The sequence below is a fragment of the Carcharodon carcharias genome, chromosome 4 (assembly GCF_017639515.1).
Source record: "Carcharodon carcharias isolate sCarCar2 chromosome 4, sCarCar2.pri, whole genome shotgun sequence".
NCBI lineage: Eukaryota > Metazoa > Chordata > Chondrichthyes > Lamniformes > Lamnidae > Carcharodon > Carcharodon carcharias.
In genome coordinates, this window is record NC_054470.1 from 17,901,331 (window position 1) to 17,919,029 (window position 17,699).

A 17,699-nucleotide genomic window follows, 5' to 3' on the forward strand; every position below is an offset into this window, starting at 1 on the left:
ACACTACACTATTACCCTCTATGATTCTATTATTTCATAATATTGAAATATACCTTTACATCATATTTCATTTAAGTACATACAGCTACTGAAGTAAAACCACAAAACAACATTTGTGGCGCATAAATTATCCTGCAAAGACATAAAGTAAAGGTCAAATGGAAAACTATTACCTTCCAAGAATCAATACTATTAAGACTCCGTGTGAAAAGTTAAACAAAAAAATCAGTCGTATGTTCCTGTACTTGTATAAAATCGTATTATTTTAAAAGCTATCTATAGACATAATATTTGAAAAATATTGTAATGGCTGATTGGCAAATATCATAGCAAACTGTATCTGTTTTTATTTTGAGGAGAAAATTAAGCTGTGTTGATAAGAATGTTACAAATTCTGATTTATTGTTTTATTTTTGTGTTACAAAGCAGGTCAACGAAAGGGATTTGTGTCTAATTAAACCGTGAGCCTAAACCTTTCCCTTACATCGTTATTGTCTGTTTATAATCTGATAGAAAATAAAGATTTACTACGTATGATAACGTGCCTCCTCAGCATGCTCACGATGTACATCATAGATTGCTATTCATTGGCTAGCCGAATATTAAACTTTCATTTTTATCATTTTTAGAGGGTGAAACCTCTGGAAAGGATTTTGTTGTAGCAAGCAAGGTATATAAACAAATCAGTGCAAACGGGAACGGTTCACTAGCAGAACACTGCCGTGGCCCGGTGTTAAAACATATTTTGGACGTGGCTTTCCAGACGCCAGTGAGGTTATTGTGAGAGCTTTTGCTGTTCCCCATCCCCCACTCAGTCGCCTTTGTCGAAACACTCAGTGGAAGGATGAGGAACTGATCGCTGCTTAATGCATTGCCACGGGCTCAAAATAAAACACGCTCAACATGTCCAAACAGAAACATTGTTATCAACCACACACACACACACACAGACACACAACGAAAAGAAGCTATTGCAAAACAGCGACTACGACCTCTGCAGAATGTGTTTATAGTACAATGTGAGTGAGGCATGAAGGTTGCACTTCAGCTAAACTGGTGTTCGGCTGCAAACATCCAGGGTGATCGCTGCGAATAACGACATCATATTTTAACATCCTGCCCCTGTATATATATATATATAGATAGATAGAGAGAGAGAGAGAGAGAGGACATTGATTGTCGGGCATTCGGATTGAGCAGCTTCTTATTGCATGTTCTGTACTCGAGCAAACGTTTGCTCTGCAAATATTGTCTCTTGATATGTTATCTAACAAATCGAGTGGGGGAGGGCGCACTCAGGGCAAGGGCAAATAGCGAAGAGGAATAAATACACAGGCAGTCAGTCGTCAGAGAAACACCGTTCGCCCATATGCTTCGCTTGCCACACACATTCATGCACACACCGATTCCACAAGGCAGAGGAAGCGTACAACACAAACTGCACAAAACCAGGCACACACACACACAACGCATGGCTCAGCTGATCAAAACTGGGAGTTGCCGAGGCGTACAAACCAGGATAATTCCACATTTGATTTGACTTGATTCCCGGCTTGGCGGAATTCAGTCGGACTGGCCTTTATGCCGTTGAAGAGAGACAGAGAGAGAAAGAAACGCTTAGGCGTGGTATCGAAAGGCGATACATGGATGTGCCCAATGGCAGAAATAAATGGGAAAAATATATATTAAAAAATGAGAAACCGACTTGCATACATCAACAAACGCGTTCACAACAGACACACGTCGATATGAGCGCAAACACCGTGTAGAATAGCAAAGGCTTACAAAGTCACTGTCGAGACCAACGCACATAAACAATGCAAGTCACCCACCAGAGAAAAACAGCAGACACCACATACTACAGTCAAACCATACACCACAGAAACATATGCACCAAGACAATATACACATAGTAATCTAATGCATATATACAACATGCACAGATATAAACGCTGCAAGCACAAGAATAAACACTACACACAGCTCATATATATCACTCAAGAGATAACAGACAGTCATTCTCTGGACATACGAATACACAAGGGACACGTGCAGGAACCTCACCAATGTAAACAGGCATACTCGCTGTGCTTACTTTGGACATAAATACTTGCGCACAAGAAGAAATTAGATATTGAAAAGAGATAGGGGAAAACTTTATTTTAAGAAGTGCTACAAATTGTTTCTAACATTTTTTTTCTCAGCACTGCGGAATATCCACCTCGTTTGGCCTGTGGTAATGAAACAAGAGTCCGTGTACCTTAAACATGGCAATGTTTTCAACCTGTTTTTAATTCAATGTCTCTCCGCTCTTCAATGGTTGGCTAAAAGGACACAGATCAAGGATACTTCCCCGCCCCCCGTAGTTCCCTTGTAATTGTTGCCTTCTCCCAACTAACTGAACAGTTAAAATACATTGGAAGAGTAAAAATTCTTACATATCTAATTTAGGAGCAACACATGCATATAGAGGGAAATGATTCCTTTACAGAGCAAAGTGAATGTTTCCAGTTGTCATGCATTTAAAAATGTTCTGGATAACATCTTTTTCGAAATGTGTTTAGTTATTTACGTGGAATAGTAATCCCCTTTCCGATTTGAATGCTCAATGTAAAATTGTGTGGAGGTATCGTTTTGGTCGAGGTGTTAAACAAAAGGACGGTTAATCTAAATATTGTCTGCAATCAGTATTTCCTGGATGAGCAGGAAAGTAATTTGTGGGTGAAGGATAGGTTACTTTAACTGTAAATAGGCACGATATAAATTATCTGGATGGTGGATGCACTTTATTGTAAATCCAAATCCCATGACCTAAGCGTTCTGGATGAGGGCTGAAGAAAATCTAAATGTGTGCTTTCCGTAGTAAAATGTTCTGGATGAAGTAGAAAGTCAATGGAACCATTTGTTTTAGGCACTGGGTGCTGCGAGCTAAACACTTGGAGCTGGTTCAGTTAGCTGGGTGCTTGGTTCAGGCTGCGACGAGACAAGGGTGAAAGTAGCTGAATTTGCTGGCTATGCTAGCTAAACGCTCCACTGCTGGGAATTGAATGCTCCAGTGCTGGCTCTGCTGGAAGCTCCTTTGACACACAGGAACTGACTTGACTCTTGCGCTGGAAGCTCAGCTCTTCTCTCTCTCTCTCACACACACACACACACACACAGATGGGAAAACGCGCAGCCAATGGTTGGACTGAGTTTCATAAAAGCTGCGTTCTGAGTGGCTGCGGGGCGAATGGCTGTGAAACAAAGGAGAAGAGCCGGGTCTGGAGCAGAGAGAGAGAGAGAGAGAGACAGAGAGAAATGTGCACCCAGCAAAAAACACACACACAACAGTGAGTGAAGACAAGCCAATACAACCAGCAAAACACATCGACACTGAGAACAAGCTAATGCACCCAGCAAAACACACCGATACGTAGGCAGAGAGGTAAAGGACAGGTAGTCACGCTAGCACAAGGTCTGATTTTAAAACAAAGCAAAAAAAAATGCATTTCATATCACAAGAAGACCAGGGCAAAACCGAGCCAGTACTGATCGTAAGTATATTGTGCAATAATCTGAGTGTAAAGTTTTATCAATCACACCAGAGATGGTATCTTTTGGCAAGACAAGTGAGCGCTTTACAAAGTTCCTTTTTTTAAAAAAAAAACTCTACTGCCCGTCCCGAGTTTTGGATAAAATCGGGCTATTATTGAATATGATATAGTTTTGATTCATCTTTCTGATTTGAAAATTGTATCCGGTGCCGTTTCCTTATTTATTTTACTTCCACGAGGTTTTTTTTTAAAAGGAGGCAACAAATTTGGCGATTAGTCCCTCGTGACACTTAGCGTGCTAACTTAAGCTTGTAAATAGCTGCAAGTTTTCGCTGAAGTTGACTTTAATAAGCATTTACCACTGTCGATCACGAACGCTTCCCCTCCCCTGCTTTTACTGCTGATGTGAGAAGGACAAGCAGCGTGTTCTGAAGATTTGCGTGTAAATCTCACCCAGGCGATAGCGGCTCCCTGAGAGATTTCCCTACATTGAAATTGCAGATTTCAAGTTCTTCCCCCCACCCCCCCCCCAACCTATTTTTTTCCCCTCCCTCTCACTGAGGAAAGATCGGTTTTCTGATACGCTTGTCACCGATTTTTTTTTTTGTTCTCACGTCAAGCTACAGGGAATCTTGGATTCACGTGATTGAAGCTCGAAATGTAACAAAATAGCTGCTTTTCGGTGGTTGGTTGTTGCAACCTTCCCCCCCCACCCCCCCCCCCTTCAAATCCATCAACAATTCATTACAGCTTTTAGCTCTAAACGCCAGCTAATTAAACTGTGTAGCTCCTAATCCGAGTACAAGATGACAGGAAAATGGTAAGCAGACAATCGTCAACGTTTGCAACAAACCGGTCCTGGTTGTATAAGATTTCCACCCCTTTCCTCCAACCTCCTCCCCCACACCACCACCCACCCCCCTCCCCCCCCTACTCCTCCCTGCTTCCCCCCCACCCCCCCTTGTCCTTGTCTTGTATTTGAAACTGTCGATTATGAAATTACCACATGATTGACTGGCGTCGTTTCCTCGCTTAATTTGTATGTTTGACACTGTTTTTTGAGAGACGATGGTGCCACGTCCGGACAAAATGTGTAATCCAAGTCCAGGTTTCTGCTGTTATTTATTTATTTTTTTCTTCTTTCCCTTTTTTACTAATTTATCCCAGGGTTAGCACGTTTCTGTCTCCTTTCCACCGGACGCTTGCAGATTTTCTTTCTGTGTCTTTTAACCTCCCCCCTCTCCTCCTCTGGCATAATCATTTACTGATCACGATTTTTTTTTCCAAAAGTGTGCGGTTAAGGCGAAGAACGTGAAGTTTTAAAAACTTTAAATGATTTTTTAAAAAAAAATTTTTTTTGGACCCGTTGTAACAGTTTAAATCCATATATGTTCCCATGCATTTTTTTTGCTGTTGTTGTTGTCGCGAGTGTGGACTTTAAATTATTTTTCGTTTGCTGGGAAAAGGGAAAGAATCCGGTCTGTGTGCCAGGAGCAGCAGCAGGAGGAGGAGGAGGAGGAGGGAGGGAGGGGGATAGAAGTGAAACATTGACTTGAGGTTTAGAATGTTTCTTCCATTCTGTATTACATTGATATTTAGCGCAAGTTGTGCAGGATGCATGATGTGTGGGGGAAGTGTGGCAGGTTTTTATATATATATATATAATATATATATTTGTGTGTGTGTGTGTGGGGTTGTGATGCAGGGAGTGGGGGGGAAGAAGAGATGTTTTGAATGATTTCAAGGTAAGAGTTGCAGCTACCCATGATGCATGCTTTTCAGACTTTGAATGGTTACACTGATCTTTGTCAAACAAACCCTCATCTGCGGTCACTGAGGCCACCTTGGTGCAGAGCTCATGGAGCGCGAACGAGTGCTGGCTGATCCGTTTCCAGCAATGTGTTATTTTTTTAAACGCTTCTCTTTTGTACTGCGATAACTTTTTTCAGATGTTAGTGTCTCCGCAAAACAACAAAAACAAAAAAAAAATCAAGTCCGAGTCGTTTTTTTAAAATATATATTTATATATATATATTTTTTTCATTTCTGTTTTGTGGCTGTTGTTAATCGCCTCTCATTCGGTGTGAAATTACAAAGGTCATCAATGAAAAGGGCGACTGGAAAGACCTATTTTTAAAACCATGTAATCGGATTGCATTTTAATATTGGGAAGTTCACACCAGATCTACATGCAAAAGAAAAAGGGGGAGGAGGTGGTTGTTGGGGGGGGGGGGGGGGGGGGGTGGTGGTGGTGGGAGGGAGGAGGAACGAAAGGAAAGGAAGAAGAAACATGTTGGTCTTAACCCAACAACCGACTTTATTAGTTTTATCTTTTTTGCAGGGAGTAATTTATTCGCGTGTGTGGATCGTGTGATTCGAAAATAAGGGCAATATCTCTCCCTCTCTCCATCTCCCTTGTCTGCCCAAAAAAATAAACACATGAGAGGGTTGAAACACGTGGCGGAGAAGCGAATGTCCTCCCCGATCCAGAGCGGTGAAGTTCATCCAATTTTTATCCGAGCGGTCCCGTCTTCAGGATGTCAGTGAACAGTTGTGTTGCTACGAGTAAAGGTGTCGAGTCGAACGCGGTTGATACTTACGACAGTGGCGATGACTGGGAAATTGGAGTGGGGAATCTGATCATCGATTTGGACGCGGATTTGGAGAAGGACAGGCAGAAACTGGAAATGAATAACTCGAGTGCCAGCAGCAGTACCAGCATTGCGGCCAGTGGCAGCAGCAGCGGCAACAGTAACATTAACAACGGCGGCAACAGTAACAACAACAGCAGCGGCGGCGGCGGCGGCGGCAACAGTAACAACAACAGCGGCAGCGGCAGCGGCAAAGACTGCGGGGCCAATGTAGCAGCGGCTTCAGCCCTCACCGAGAGCCTCAAGTTTACCTCCTCTTCCGTCCAGCCTCCCCCCCCGGGCCATCCCCACAAGGAGACGGGCAAATCCAAAGTGAAAAGAAGCAAAACTTGCAAGGATGCTAATAAATCTCTCTCCTCCTCCTCCTCCTCCTCCTCCTGCTGCTCCTCTGCCTCGCTGTATGGGATGCCTGAAATTAGCAGTGCTGGCAAGAGGCAGGAAGTTCAAGGGCGCCCTGGAGAGGTTTCTGGCATGAATTCAGCCCTGGGTCAAACAGTTAGCAGCAGCAGCAGCGGCGGCGGCAGCAGCAGCAGCAGCAGCAGCGGTGGTTGCAATAATAACAATAATAATAATAATAACAACAATAACAGCAGCGGCAGCGTGATTGGTAACCCCACCATTGGCAATTGCACTAAGGGCAAGGAGGAGAAGGCGGGCAAGGGCTCGGGCAGAGGGGGCTCGAAACGGGATAAGGAGGCTGGCAGGTCCCGCAAGGATGGCCACAAGCAGGAGGTGGGGGTGCCCCCGATGCCGGCGCCCGGGGCGGCCGCCGCTCACCTCTTTGGCTACGGCCCCAAAGGCGGCAGCGGCAGCGGCAGCATCAGCGGCGCCCCGCAGTGCTGCGGGGAGCCCGCCGCCCGCATCCAGGACATTAAAAACGCTCTGGAGTCAGGGATACTAAGCCACCCCGTCGCGCTGAGAAAAGACGAGGAGGGGCAGGACGAGGAGAGTCCCCGGCCCGTCAAGAAATTGAAAACTGAAAAGGTAAACTCCTCCAAGGTGCTGTGTCCTTTTTTTGTTGTTGTTGTTTAAAAATTGTTTGCTGGTTCCTTTCTGTGTGTGTGTGTGTGTGTGTGTGTGTGTTTGTGTTTTTTTTAAAAAAAATGTTTTATTTCATGCAAGACTTATGACTTGAATGGTGCACCTGGAGCTTGAGCAATGTTAACAGGAATGATGATGATGCCCAGCTTAAAGTGACTTTTGCTACATCAGAGGCTGTAGTTTTTGTTGCTTCCATTGCAGCATCCGTCAGTCCTAATCTGGTTGAGGGTAGTGAAAGAATTTGTGGTTGTATTTCTTAACTGCTGACAACTGTCACTAACAACCCAAAATTATAGTTCATTCATTTGTGCAATAATAGATGTGATCTGGCCCTTTTTTTAAATTTATTTATATATATATATAGAGGGTTTGAATCAGTGAGAAAAGTCAACATTTTCACTTTAGTTTTGTTAAGTAACAGGCTGGTGTTATGGTCATACACACAAACAATGGAAACAAACCCCACAGCTGGAGAGAAATTAGGTTATTGTAATCACTACTGTTTGCCTGAAGGGTGGGGGGGGGTGGGGTGGTGGGGGGGGAGGTGCTTTGTAATCAAATACAACACTAAGCGCCTTCATAAAAGCTGCACTGGCCTTGCCTTCTTGGAGTGCAGAGATGGTCGATATGGTGCCTGGCATTTTATTAACATCAGTATGGGCACGATGATCGCTGTTTTGGAGATCCAATGTGAAAAGGAAGTTTGCCCTTGCCTTCCATTGTTAGTGTGCAACAGAGCTTTTTGTATGTTGGTAATTATCCAAAGACTATGGAGTTTCTCAGGAGGCTCTGATCCATTGTTTGCTGGATAATTATGGGGGTCAGTGGAATTGTGCCATTTTACAAAACTTGCCAACTACTGTGGGTGATAGTTTCACAAGCTATGCCCTTACCATTCCGAAAAAAGATCCTGCAAGTATCTTATTTCAAGTGAGAATGTTCAGATCAGTGCTCAGTATTAAAAATTGCTTTGTGTTGAAATGTACAGTGAAAGTTTTGTGATGTACGTTGATTTTAAGTGAAGAAAACTTAAATAAAATTAGTCCTTTCAGAGTAATTACATCCTTTTAATAATAGTTTGTCGGGCACCTTATAATTCACTTTTCAACCTTTCCGTACCCATTCAACTCAATAAATTGATTCCCTGCAATGGAATTGGTCAGTTGAGTCAGAGAGGATTTTGTTCCAGTGCATAATAAAGTGAATTCCCAGCTTGTTGAGGTGGTGACCTTTGCATTTCTGCTGATACTACTGTTGGAAACTTTAGACAGCAGCAAGATTGGTTGGCTTGGAAAACGGTATTTTATTTGATTAATTTTATTGCTGGAGAAACAGTTTCAAGGAGACATTGAGATGTTAATAAAGATTTAAACAGTAAGGTGCAGAGGCTAATGTTCCATAGTCTATTAGTCATGAGAAGGGTAACTAAACAGATTTGGAATGAAGAGGAGATCGGCAAACTGTTTGACATGCTTGACAACTCCCCAATCAAACCATTTTACTTTGGTCTCCAGCAGACTGCAAATTGGGAACCGTTTTAATCTGCTTTAAATATCAAGATAACTTGCTCTAATCTGTTCTTTACAATGGCTGTGGTTAAAGTTTCAAGACCATTTGATTGAATTTGCTGGCTGTGCAGAATGCAGAAAGCATTGCTCACTGCACCCCCGAGCTTTTTTAATCTTTCAGCCAAATGTTCAGATTCAACAGTTTTGTTTAGCAGGCAATCTGTACATTTTCAAATCCTAGAGGCAGGTGTCATGGCAACAGAGATTAGAGTGGTGTGGTTTCACTACTCCTATTTCTTCCTTATTTATACCTCAAATAGTCTCCTGGGGAAAATGTTTTAGTGTGTCTATTCCTCAAAACAATCAAGACTGTGTGTACAAAACCAGTGCTTGCTGATATTCAGTCAGTGAGTCATACAGAAAAATGTCCAGTATCGTACTGCTGCTTGCTTGTCTTGATTCTTCCAAGATATAATTGACAAGCACATTCTATTCATTCTAGCACAGCCCGTTTTCCTTTTGACTGCTCCAGAGATCATTCAGATTTAAACCTGCAGCATTCACAGCATATGGCTTGAAGGAAATGACATGGTATTGATATGGAACCCATGGTCTTAATATATACACTTGTGTATTATACTTGTTATTTATTTGAAAGGTGAAGGCACATTTTGTTAAACCATGTTGTAACAAGCTGTGAAGTATTTATACAGTCGTCTGGTTTAAATGAGGTTGAAGACAAATATGTCCAACTATACTTGTTTGAGTAGCAGGTTGCCAAAGGTACGAGGTAAATCCTTAGGAGTTGTAGTTATTGTTTAATCTCTGCAGTGTGTTTGCAAGTCTGTTCTTGGCCTGTTTATTCTATTTGTTTGCTGCAGTTAGTCATGTAAAACATGATAAATTGGTGCCTATTAAAACTAATTATTTTTGTGACTCTGTTTCTGCCTGCCTTTTATGCAGAAAACCACAAGTATGTTGTAAAATCTGCCACTCCCTACAAGTATTGCTCAAGTAAAAAGCAGCCTATAATTTGAGTTGTTTGAGCTATTTCTATATAGCCCATTTTGTGGTTTAGCTGTTGCTAACATGTCTGACTTAAGAAGACTTGGCAAGACCAGTAACCACTCCTAGGAGTTTGCAAAATCCTTCCAATATAGGATTACCTAATAAAGGCTTGTCAGCACCCAGTCCTTCACCAACTTCATGTATGCAGTCCATGGAATAGAATTATGCATTTGATTGGCTCGAGGTAGGGCCTTAATGACATTTGCAATCATCAACTGGATTAATTGATCTAATTGATAAAGTACAGTACTGGAATATAGAGCATAACTGGCCAAAGCCAGTCCAGTTTTATACACCAAGCTGTAGATTTCTAAGTAGCACAGAGAGTTGACTGTAGAAAGCCTATGCAAGTGCAGGCTTGAGAGTCCTCTTAAGCCCTGCTAATATCTCAGGGAGGAATTTGTCACCTTTTTGAAAGTGGTGCAGTGATACATTTCACAGCTGAGAATTGTGTTCACAAATGACTTGACGTACCATTAATGCTAGCAACTATTTTCCTGTCACATTAGACCAATAAGTAGAAAGGAATAATACTGAAAATAAGTTGCAGCCAGAAACACATTTTTCTGCTGGGTCTTTTGTGCTTGTTTTTGTTCCTGCTGATTAATTGAATGGAAACATACATATACCTTCCTGTTCTTTGTATCCTGCTATTACATGTCTGTTACAGTCTGTAGCAAAGGACTGTAAGTGGCAAGCAGTCATTAATGAAGAAAACAAAGGACAGATTTGTTTGAATGTGAGCGGTTTAAAAAGCTGACTCAAAACTCTGCAAGAAGAGATTTGGCTGGTGAATGGTACCACAACCTAGCACGAGTCCCTGTAGAACAAAAAACTCTTCAGTCTACTTAATGCTTTGTAACTTTGAATAGTGTGACCAGAGCTCTTTCAGAGAGGGTGAATGAGCTGGTGGCCTTTGACTGCTGAGAACTTTCTGGACGAACTTGTAGTGACCTCCCAAGGTCTGTGAGACCAGAGTTGCTATTGAATTTTTTTCCTGTTAATGAGCTGGATTTCTAATTTCCTTTGTAAAATGGTATGTTTGTAAAGGCCACTAAAATTCTTTTTTTTAAATCACATTAATGAACATAACTTCAAAAGGAGACCAGACTAGAACATGTTATTATCAAAATTTATTGCAGTTTCATTTTGTGAGTTTAATATTTGTGCCTTAATATTTATTTCCCTACATTACAGCAGTATCTACACTTCAAATGTACTTAATTGGCTGTGAAATGTTTTGGATCTCCTGAGATCATGAAAGACCCTATACAAATGCAAACTCTTTCATCAACCAATATTGGAGCTACAAATTTTTAGTAACAAATTTCAGAGGACTGTTAGGAGAAAGCAAATCACATGAGTCTCCTTGGAGAGGAATTACGTGTGTGTTCTTTAACTACTGTAGACTTTCTGAAGTATTACAACACAGCCATTGAAATACTATGAATATGGAATCTGAAATGTGCATCTGGTCTTGAAAAAGGGGTTCCTTGTATAAAGTTGAAACAAGGAAAGGGAGGATTAATCTGAAAGCTAGCCAGCACTTAGCAGATTGCTTTGATGTGTGTGTTCTGAACGGGCCTCCTCAATGATTTCTAGGTACCAAAGACACATGACCGCAATTAAATTTGCAGAAGTCATTGAGCTTCATGCATAGGGTTGTTGAACGGGATGTTGCATAACACAAACCTATTTTTACCAAGGTAAACCTTTATTTATATATGCAAGATCTGAAGTGCTATTCAGTCATAGCAAATTTTTTTGTAGAATTGTTAAAATATAGGAACAAGAGTAGGCCTTTGAGCCCCTGCAGCCTGTTCACCATTCAATTACATCACGCCAGATTTGTAACGCAAATTCACAGCTCCATTTCCATGTATACATCTTTGTTCCACATCCCTGATACCCTTACCTACAAAGCTCCATTGATCTTTGTCACGAGAATCTAGTTTAATCAAAAACTAATGAAATTAAACTAATAAAAAAACAACTAAATGGCAGATACTGGAAATCTTAAACAAAAACGGAAAAATGCTGGAAAAACATAACATCTGTGGATAGAACAGACCAACTAATATTTCATGTTTGGACCCTTCATAAAAGGCTGACTGGTTTGTTTTCTCCACCAATGCTGACTGACTTGCTGAGTGTTTCCTACACTTTTTAATTCCAGTTTAAAATTAAATTCTGTTGACTGTTCGTGTTTAATGCTTTACGCGGTTACCTAAATCATCTACAATAATCAACATTCATTAGGGGAGACTTGCTTCTGGTTGGTGAGTGCTCAAATAGCACTTCAATGCAATGTCTCCATGTCCCCTTCCCCCAAAGAAATTAGTTTTTTGGCCGCAGACTCTGAGCAATGGATAACAATCACTGTTCTTTGTTCGAGGTCTTTTTATTGAGGCTAATGACTGGTCTTGTGCCGCTCCAAGATAAATGACATTATCTCTGAGTGGGCTGACAGGAAACAGACATGTTAATAGTGAAGCTGCAGGGAGGATCTTCCCTGTTCCTTGCAAAAGAAAAGGCAGGACCTCTAGTTGTGATCATTAGCGCATAATGCATTCCTGCTTTTCCCATGTGGGTCAAGGTAATTAGAAGCATAATGGTGTGTTTTCATTTGGATGTCAAACCACAGCAATGACATTCTTAATTTCAATTTATCGTAGATCATTTTAGGAAAGATTTTCCTGTGGTAAGCTGCATCACTTTGAAAAAGGGATTGCAGGTCAGTTTGTCATCCACACCCTTGTGTGTTTTTCAAAAAGCAAAAATAATTCTGTTGAGCTGACACCCAGTGTCAGTACAATGACTACATTGTATGCCTGTTAGAAATATTTGATCTGGGAAGATTGGGAGTTTCCTGTGTTGTTTTTTTTTAAATTTCTGTAATGATTTTTCAGAGTAACTAACATTTGTAGACATATTTGTATAAACAATGGGAAATGATTAGAGTTTCACATTTGTTTTTTTCGTATTGTGTATGTTTTCACTCAGTGCAATCTGTTACTTGTCAGCAGCTGAAGATTACCCTGATTGTAGAATTTTCGTTGAACACAGGATCCAAAATGAAGTAGCATGGAAGTGAGATAGGAAATCCATCTGTGTAATCAAATCTTGCAGCCAGCTAAGCATAAAGCTTGTCCTTGAGCTTAGATAAACCCTGTCAAACACGAGCTCTCCAATCCCTATAGAAAGCCAAAGGCTGAGAGTATCTGTATGTACAGAGCTCGCCTCCGTAAGTAAAATAAAAGCTGTCAAGTTTTCAAGTACAAGGATAGTAATCTATTAAAATGTCAAACCCAACTTTTACTATTACTTAAGTTAACATTATATATGATTTACGGTATTTCAGTTTGTCAAACGGACAAGTTCTGTGTTTCCCAAAAACACGATAGAATTGCTCGAAGTCTTTAGAAATGTATGCTGTGGTAGGTTGCACATTTTCTTTCTGTCCCTTTCTTCCACACTGAGACTTTTTTGTGTGGAGAATGAAAACACTAGAATGAAGCACTGTGCAGTGTGTGCTTTTGACCAGCTGAGACTCACAAATCCTATTTTTAAAGGAAACTCAATTTAAGCATTGTGAAAAATGTGCCCAAAAAAACGTATTCAGCAGGTTAAATAGATGCTTGAACTAGCATTTTAATTCAGCAGCTTGGAACATTAACTGGGGCGAGATCTTCAAATTGGATAACCTTTGTTAGTGAAGAACAGAAGATCAGGCCAAGCGATAATTTGCCACTAAAGGGTATTAAAGGAGAAGGACAGCAGTAATACCAAAGGCTGCTTTGTGTCTGTGATGGTTTTTAGTACAGTGTGTCTGTTGCTTTTTTTTCCCTTTAATCCAAACTAAATGGTCTTGGCAAGTTGAACAAAGCCTTTGCATTTGAATGAAAGGTTGTAAAACTATTCAGACATTAATGCATGGATTAAATGTGGATTGGCTGACAATAGGGAGGGCTGTTTGTATCATTTTTTGAGAGCTGAAAGCAAATTCGTGAGGGGAGGGGTGATGCATTTCTCTGGGGTCACATGTCAGGATTGCTGTTCCATTAGTAGGTTTTTTAGCAGGGGATGTGAATTGTATTCTAGGTTTTCACTAAATTGTTCAATTTTTTTGGCACTGCACAATTTTTAAATGCTGTTTTAGAAATGGAATCTTAATTTCACCAGGTAAAAAAGTATAATAAAAATAATAAAATATATTTAAAAACAAACTGAGTTACTGGGAAACAGGATGTAGAATACGCTCTGGATAGGTATTTTGCCATTGTTATACTGTTGTATGCAAAGTAAAATGAGCTCTGCTGCCTTTTAACTTTTTTAAGCTGCTTTGTTCAGTATGGAACAGAATGTTTATTGGCCCCTTGGTAACTGGGTAGGTTGGGACTGTATTACCCGTCTTCCTGCCATTTCGAGTCTGTTTAATCCGTTTTATGTAAGTATGTTGAACTTTGTTACACCTAGAAGTATAGTTAAGAACTCAGCATTTGTTTGTGTTAGCTTCCAAAAGATACTCCATGTAAAAGAACAGCTCTATTCAATTTCTCACACTTCAAGTTCATAGTTTATTCTTTATTAAATAAACTAGAGACGATTAAACCCTTTTAAGTGAAACAACTTTTTGATATCGAGATAAGCTGATTTTGAACAAGTACAGTATATTGGCAGTGATTAAGAGGCCTGCAACATCCCAAAGAGGTGTTTCCTCAAAGAGAACAAGTTTGTCTTGTAAACATCGTGATAACTGTATTTTTTTCTAATCTGAGTCCTCTAATTGAAGCAGATGACTTTGTACTGGTTTAGCTTTATCAATGGGGTGTATTTATTTTTTCAACTTTCTCCTGAAGTTTTCACATATGGTGCATTTAGCGCTGAATATTGACTAAGTGGATTTGCATTGACAGGTGAAGCATTTCATCAAATCCTTATTCAGGCTTCTACAGTCAGTACATAGACAGAGAAGTAATACACCACAGATGCAGTAGTTAAGTCTCTGCACGCTATGTTGCGTATTTAATTGTTATAATCATTGTGCGTTAATGCCCAGATACAAACCCAAACCAGTCAGGACATTCCATTTAAACCTACAACCTTCCATTTCCCAGTGCATCAGAACCCAAACTCTGCTGGAATTTGTTTTCTCATTCTTTCACTATGTTTCTAAAGAGTTCATCCTACTCTTTGTGCACATTTTGCATCCTGCTGTTTGGCTAGTTGTCTGAATTTACATTTGCTGTCGAAATCCTAAACCAACTTTTCCCATGATGCTGTAGCAGATGCCAGACACTGGAGTATAAAGCAAGCAGCTGTTTCCATTACAGCATCGCTATATTATCCTACACAATCTGTTTCCTCTGTCAGAACTCTGCTTGCATTCTCTGCTGGCTCTTTCGGTTTTTGTATCTTGGGGAATGCCTGTGTACTTTTAATCCTGACGGCAACTCTTATTAGATTAATCGCCTTCATACATTCATTTTAAATAAACAAATCTGGCCTCCTCTCCTGACTTGGAAAGTATACTTCTTCTTTGTCCTGCAGTCATTGGTTTTGGACAATCTTGCCTTTGTAAGGCAATGTCAGATGTGCTTAGAAAGACCCATCCCTCTCTTCCATTTTTATCCTTACAGCCATGATCTTTCACTACCCAATCTCCTGTTTTAAAATAATATATTACTAATGCACAAAGGGACCTGTTCTAGTTCCCAGTGAATAAAGTAGTAGCACACCATTGTCGAAAAAGATTAGTTGCAAAGACAGTGAAAGCCAGTAGAGTATTTTAATTTTAGCATGGAAGCCCTTTTATCGAGGAAATTAATTGTTTAGGATAATATTCTGGTGTATTGAGAAGGCCTGTACTCAGTTTTGTTTTGTATAAAAGCACAGTTCAGTAGAGTGAATGCGGTAAATGCAGTAACAGAAATAATTGGTATCTTGTAGATCAGACTGTTATGAAACAATGGCCCAAAGATGCTTGATTGACTGGGAAACTGGGATAGCTATTCAAGTATTTATGCTGTTGGACAAACTTTTTTGAAATTAGTGTTTTTGTTTGCCACTTAAAAATCAGCAAGGTGAATATCCATGTCGCATTTCCAACTATGTAGCAGCGCGCTAAGTTTCTTAGACCAAAATGCTTTTCGCGACTCTAAAATTTCCGCTCCATTCCTAATTTTATAGAAATTAAACTTTAAAGAACAGGATCCTAAACATTGAATAAAATCTTGTCAAAAATTAATTGTGCAGTTGGCGTGCAGCACAGAATGTTGATCCTGGAAGTTTGTGTATAGATGAATGTTGCAAGTATACAGTTTCTGTCATAAAATGTTAGCTGTATTTAAAAGCCAGGGGAGACCTATTTTGGTAAAAAAAAATTAAAGCTAGCCGTGTTCCAAAGATGAAATTGTGTTTTTAAAATTGGAGGTTGGGTAGTGAAAGATCACTTGGTTTCATTAGGAGATAAATGGATGACATATTTCATTTCGCTAAAAATACCCAAAGCAAAAGAAACTGAGTTATTATTATTCTGTAATGGGAGAAGTCATGTGTGATTAGTGCAACATTTTTAATTCCAATCCCAGGGCACTTAAATTGCCTCTGGCTCTTCAAAGCTGCCAGTTTTTGCTTCCCAGTGCCATCTCCTTTACTGTCATTGGCTTTGCTGTTTACAGCTCCTGCAGAATGTATTCATAAAATATGAGTAGTGCAAACATTCAAGGGTCCAGGGCAGCAGAATGCACAATGTATCTCGGGGGTGTTGCCTTGGATCAAGAAATATTTTGTGCAGGATTACCACGACACTGCAGTTTATTTTTCTTTTTGGGATTAGTGTTACGATCGGTCCCCGGGCGAGGTCCCCCCCCCAATACCATTTTGTTATAATCCTGGATGAGATACCCCAAACTGTCAACTTCCCAAACAGAACTCCAATTTTGTTATGCTCCTGGGCTAAGGGGAGATTAGCTGGCTCCCCTCTTTATTCAGCCCGCTTGGTTGGCCGCAACAAGGTTAATTTAAAAGCGATCCCATCCCTCGGAGGTACCCTTTCTCAGTCCAAATGTATTAATGGGGAGAATTATCTATCTCCCTGTCGGGCGGGCTGGTCGGGAGTGGGGGCGGATGGGCACGGAGCCGATCGCCATCCACCATCGGCTCCGTGCTGCCGTTTTACATGGGCGGGTCAATTAAGGCCTGCCCATTGTGAAGCTCAGCCGGTAGCGCTCAGCGCTATCTTTGTAGGCGGGTGGGGGGGGGGGGGGGGGGGGGGCGGGGGGGAAGAGGGAGAGTTGTAGTGAAAGAGCGTAGAAATCTCCCCGAGGCATGGAGCTGTCTCAGGGAGTTTTAGACCATATTGAGAATTTTTAATAAAGAAAGTTTAAAAATTATTGATACATGTCCCCTCATATGACAGTGTCACCTGAATTGAGCAAAATCTTTACTTATTTATTCATTTAATAAAACCTTCAGGAAACCTCATCCCGCCCGTGGATGAGGTTTCCTGAAAAATGCAAAGGCCGCCTGCGCTCTTCATTGATAATGATTTCAGTTTTTAATGGTTTTTAAATGGCCTTAAGAGGCCTTTGACAATTTGGTGGGCACGCAGCCGACTCCGGTGCGTGCCCGCCGAATGAAAGATCTGAACGATGTACGGTGACGTCGGGACCCATGCCTGACATCACCGCGCGTCGTTTTACCTGTCGGCATGTCGCCCCCACCCCCACACACCGAGGTGGAAAATTCTCCCCCTATGTTTTAGAAGGAGCCAATCTAACCAGGCTTTCTTCAGTCAAAGAAAAAGAGTCAGTTTATTAAAGTTACTAAAAAGCCGAGAAAACTCAGCACACATACACACAGATGGGAAATGAGAAGTTGAGTCCAAAAATGAA

General features: G+C 40.8%; 1 protein-coding gene across 6 annotated transcripts in view; it reads left to right on the plus strand.

Moving 5' to 3' along the window:
• The first annotated feature begins 3,310 nt into the window (after positions 1 to 3,310).
• The window catches only part of znf608 (zinc finger protein 608), a 100,269-nt gene continuing 85,880 nt past the window's right edge, over positions 3,311 to 17,699 (plus strand). For 2 of the 6 annotated variants that reach the window (XM_041186127.1, XM_041186130.1), the window contains exon 1: positions 5,801 to 7,186. In XM_041186127.1, the coding sequence (XP_041042061.1) occupies positions 6,074 to 7,186 (1,113 nt within the window). In that variant the 5' untranslated portion in view covers positions 5,801 to 6,073. Of the gene's footprint in view, positions 3,537 to 5,222; positions 5,282 to 5,800; positions 7,187 to 17,699 lie in introns of those variants that run through there. The other 4 variants (XM_041186131.1, XM_041186132.1, XM_041186128.1 and 1 more) reach the window with 3 other exon arrangements.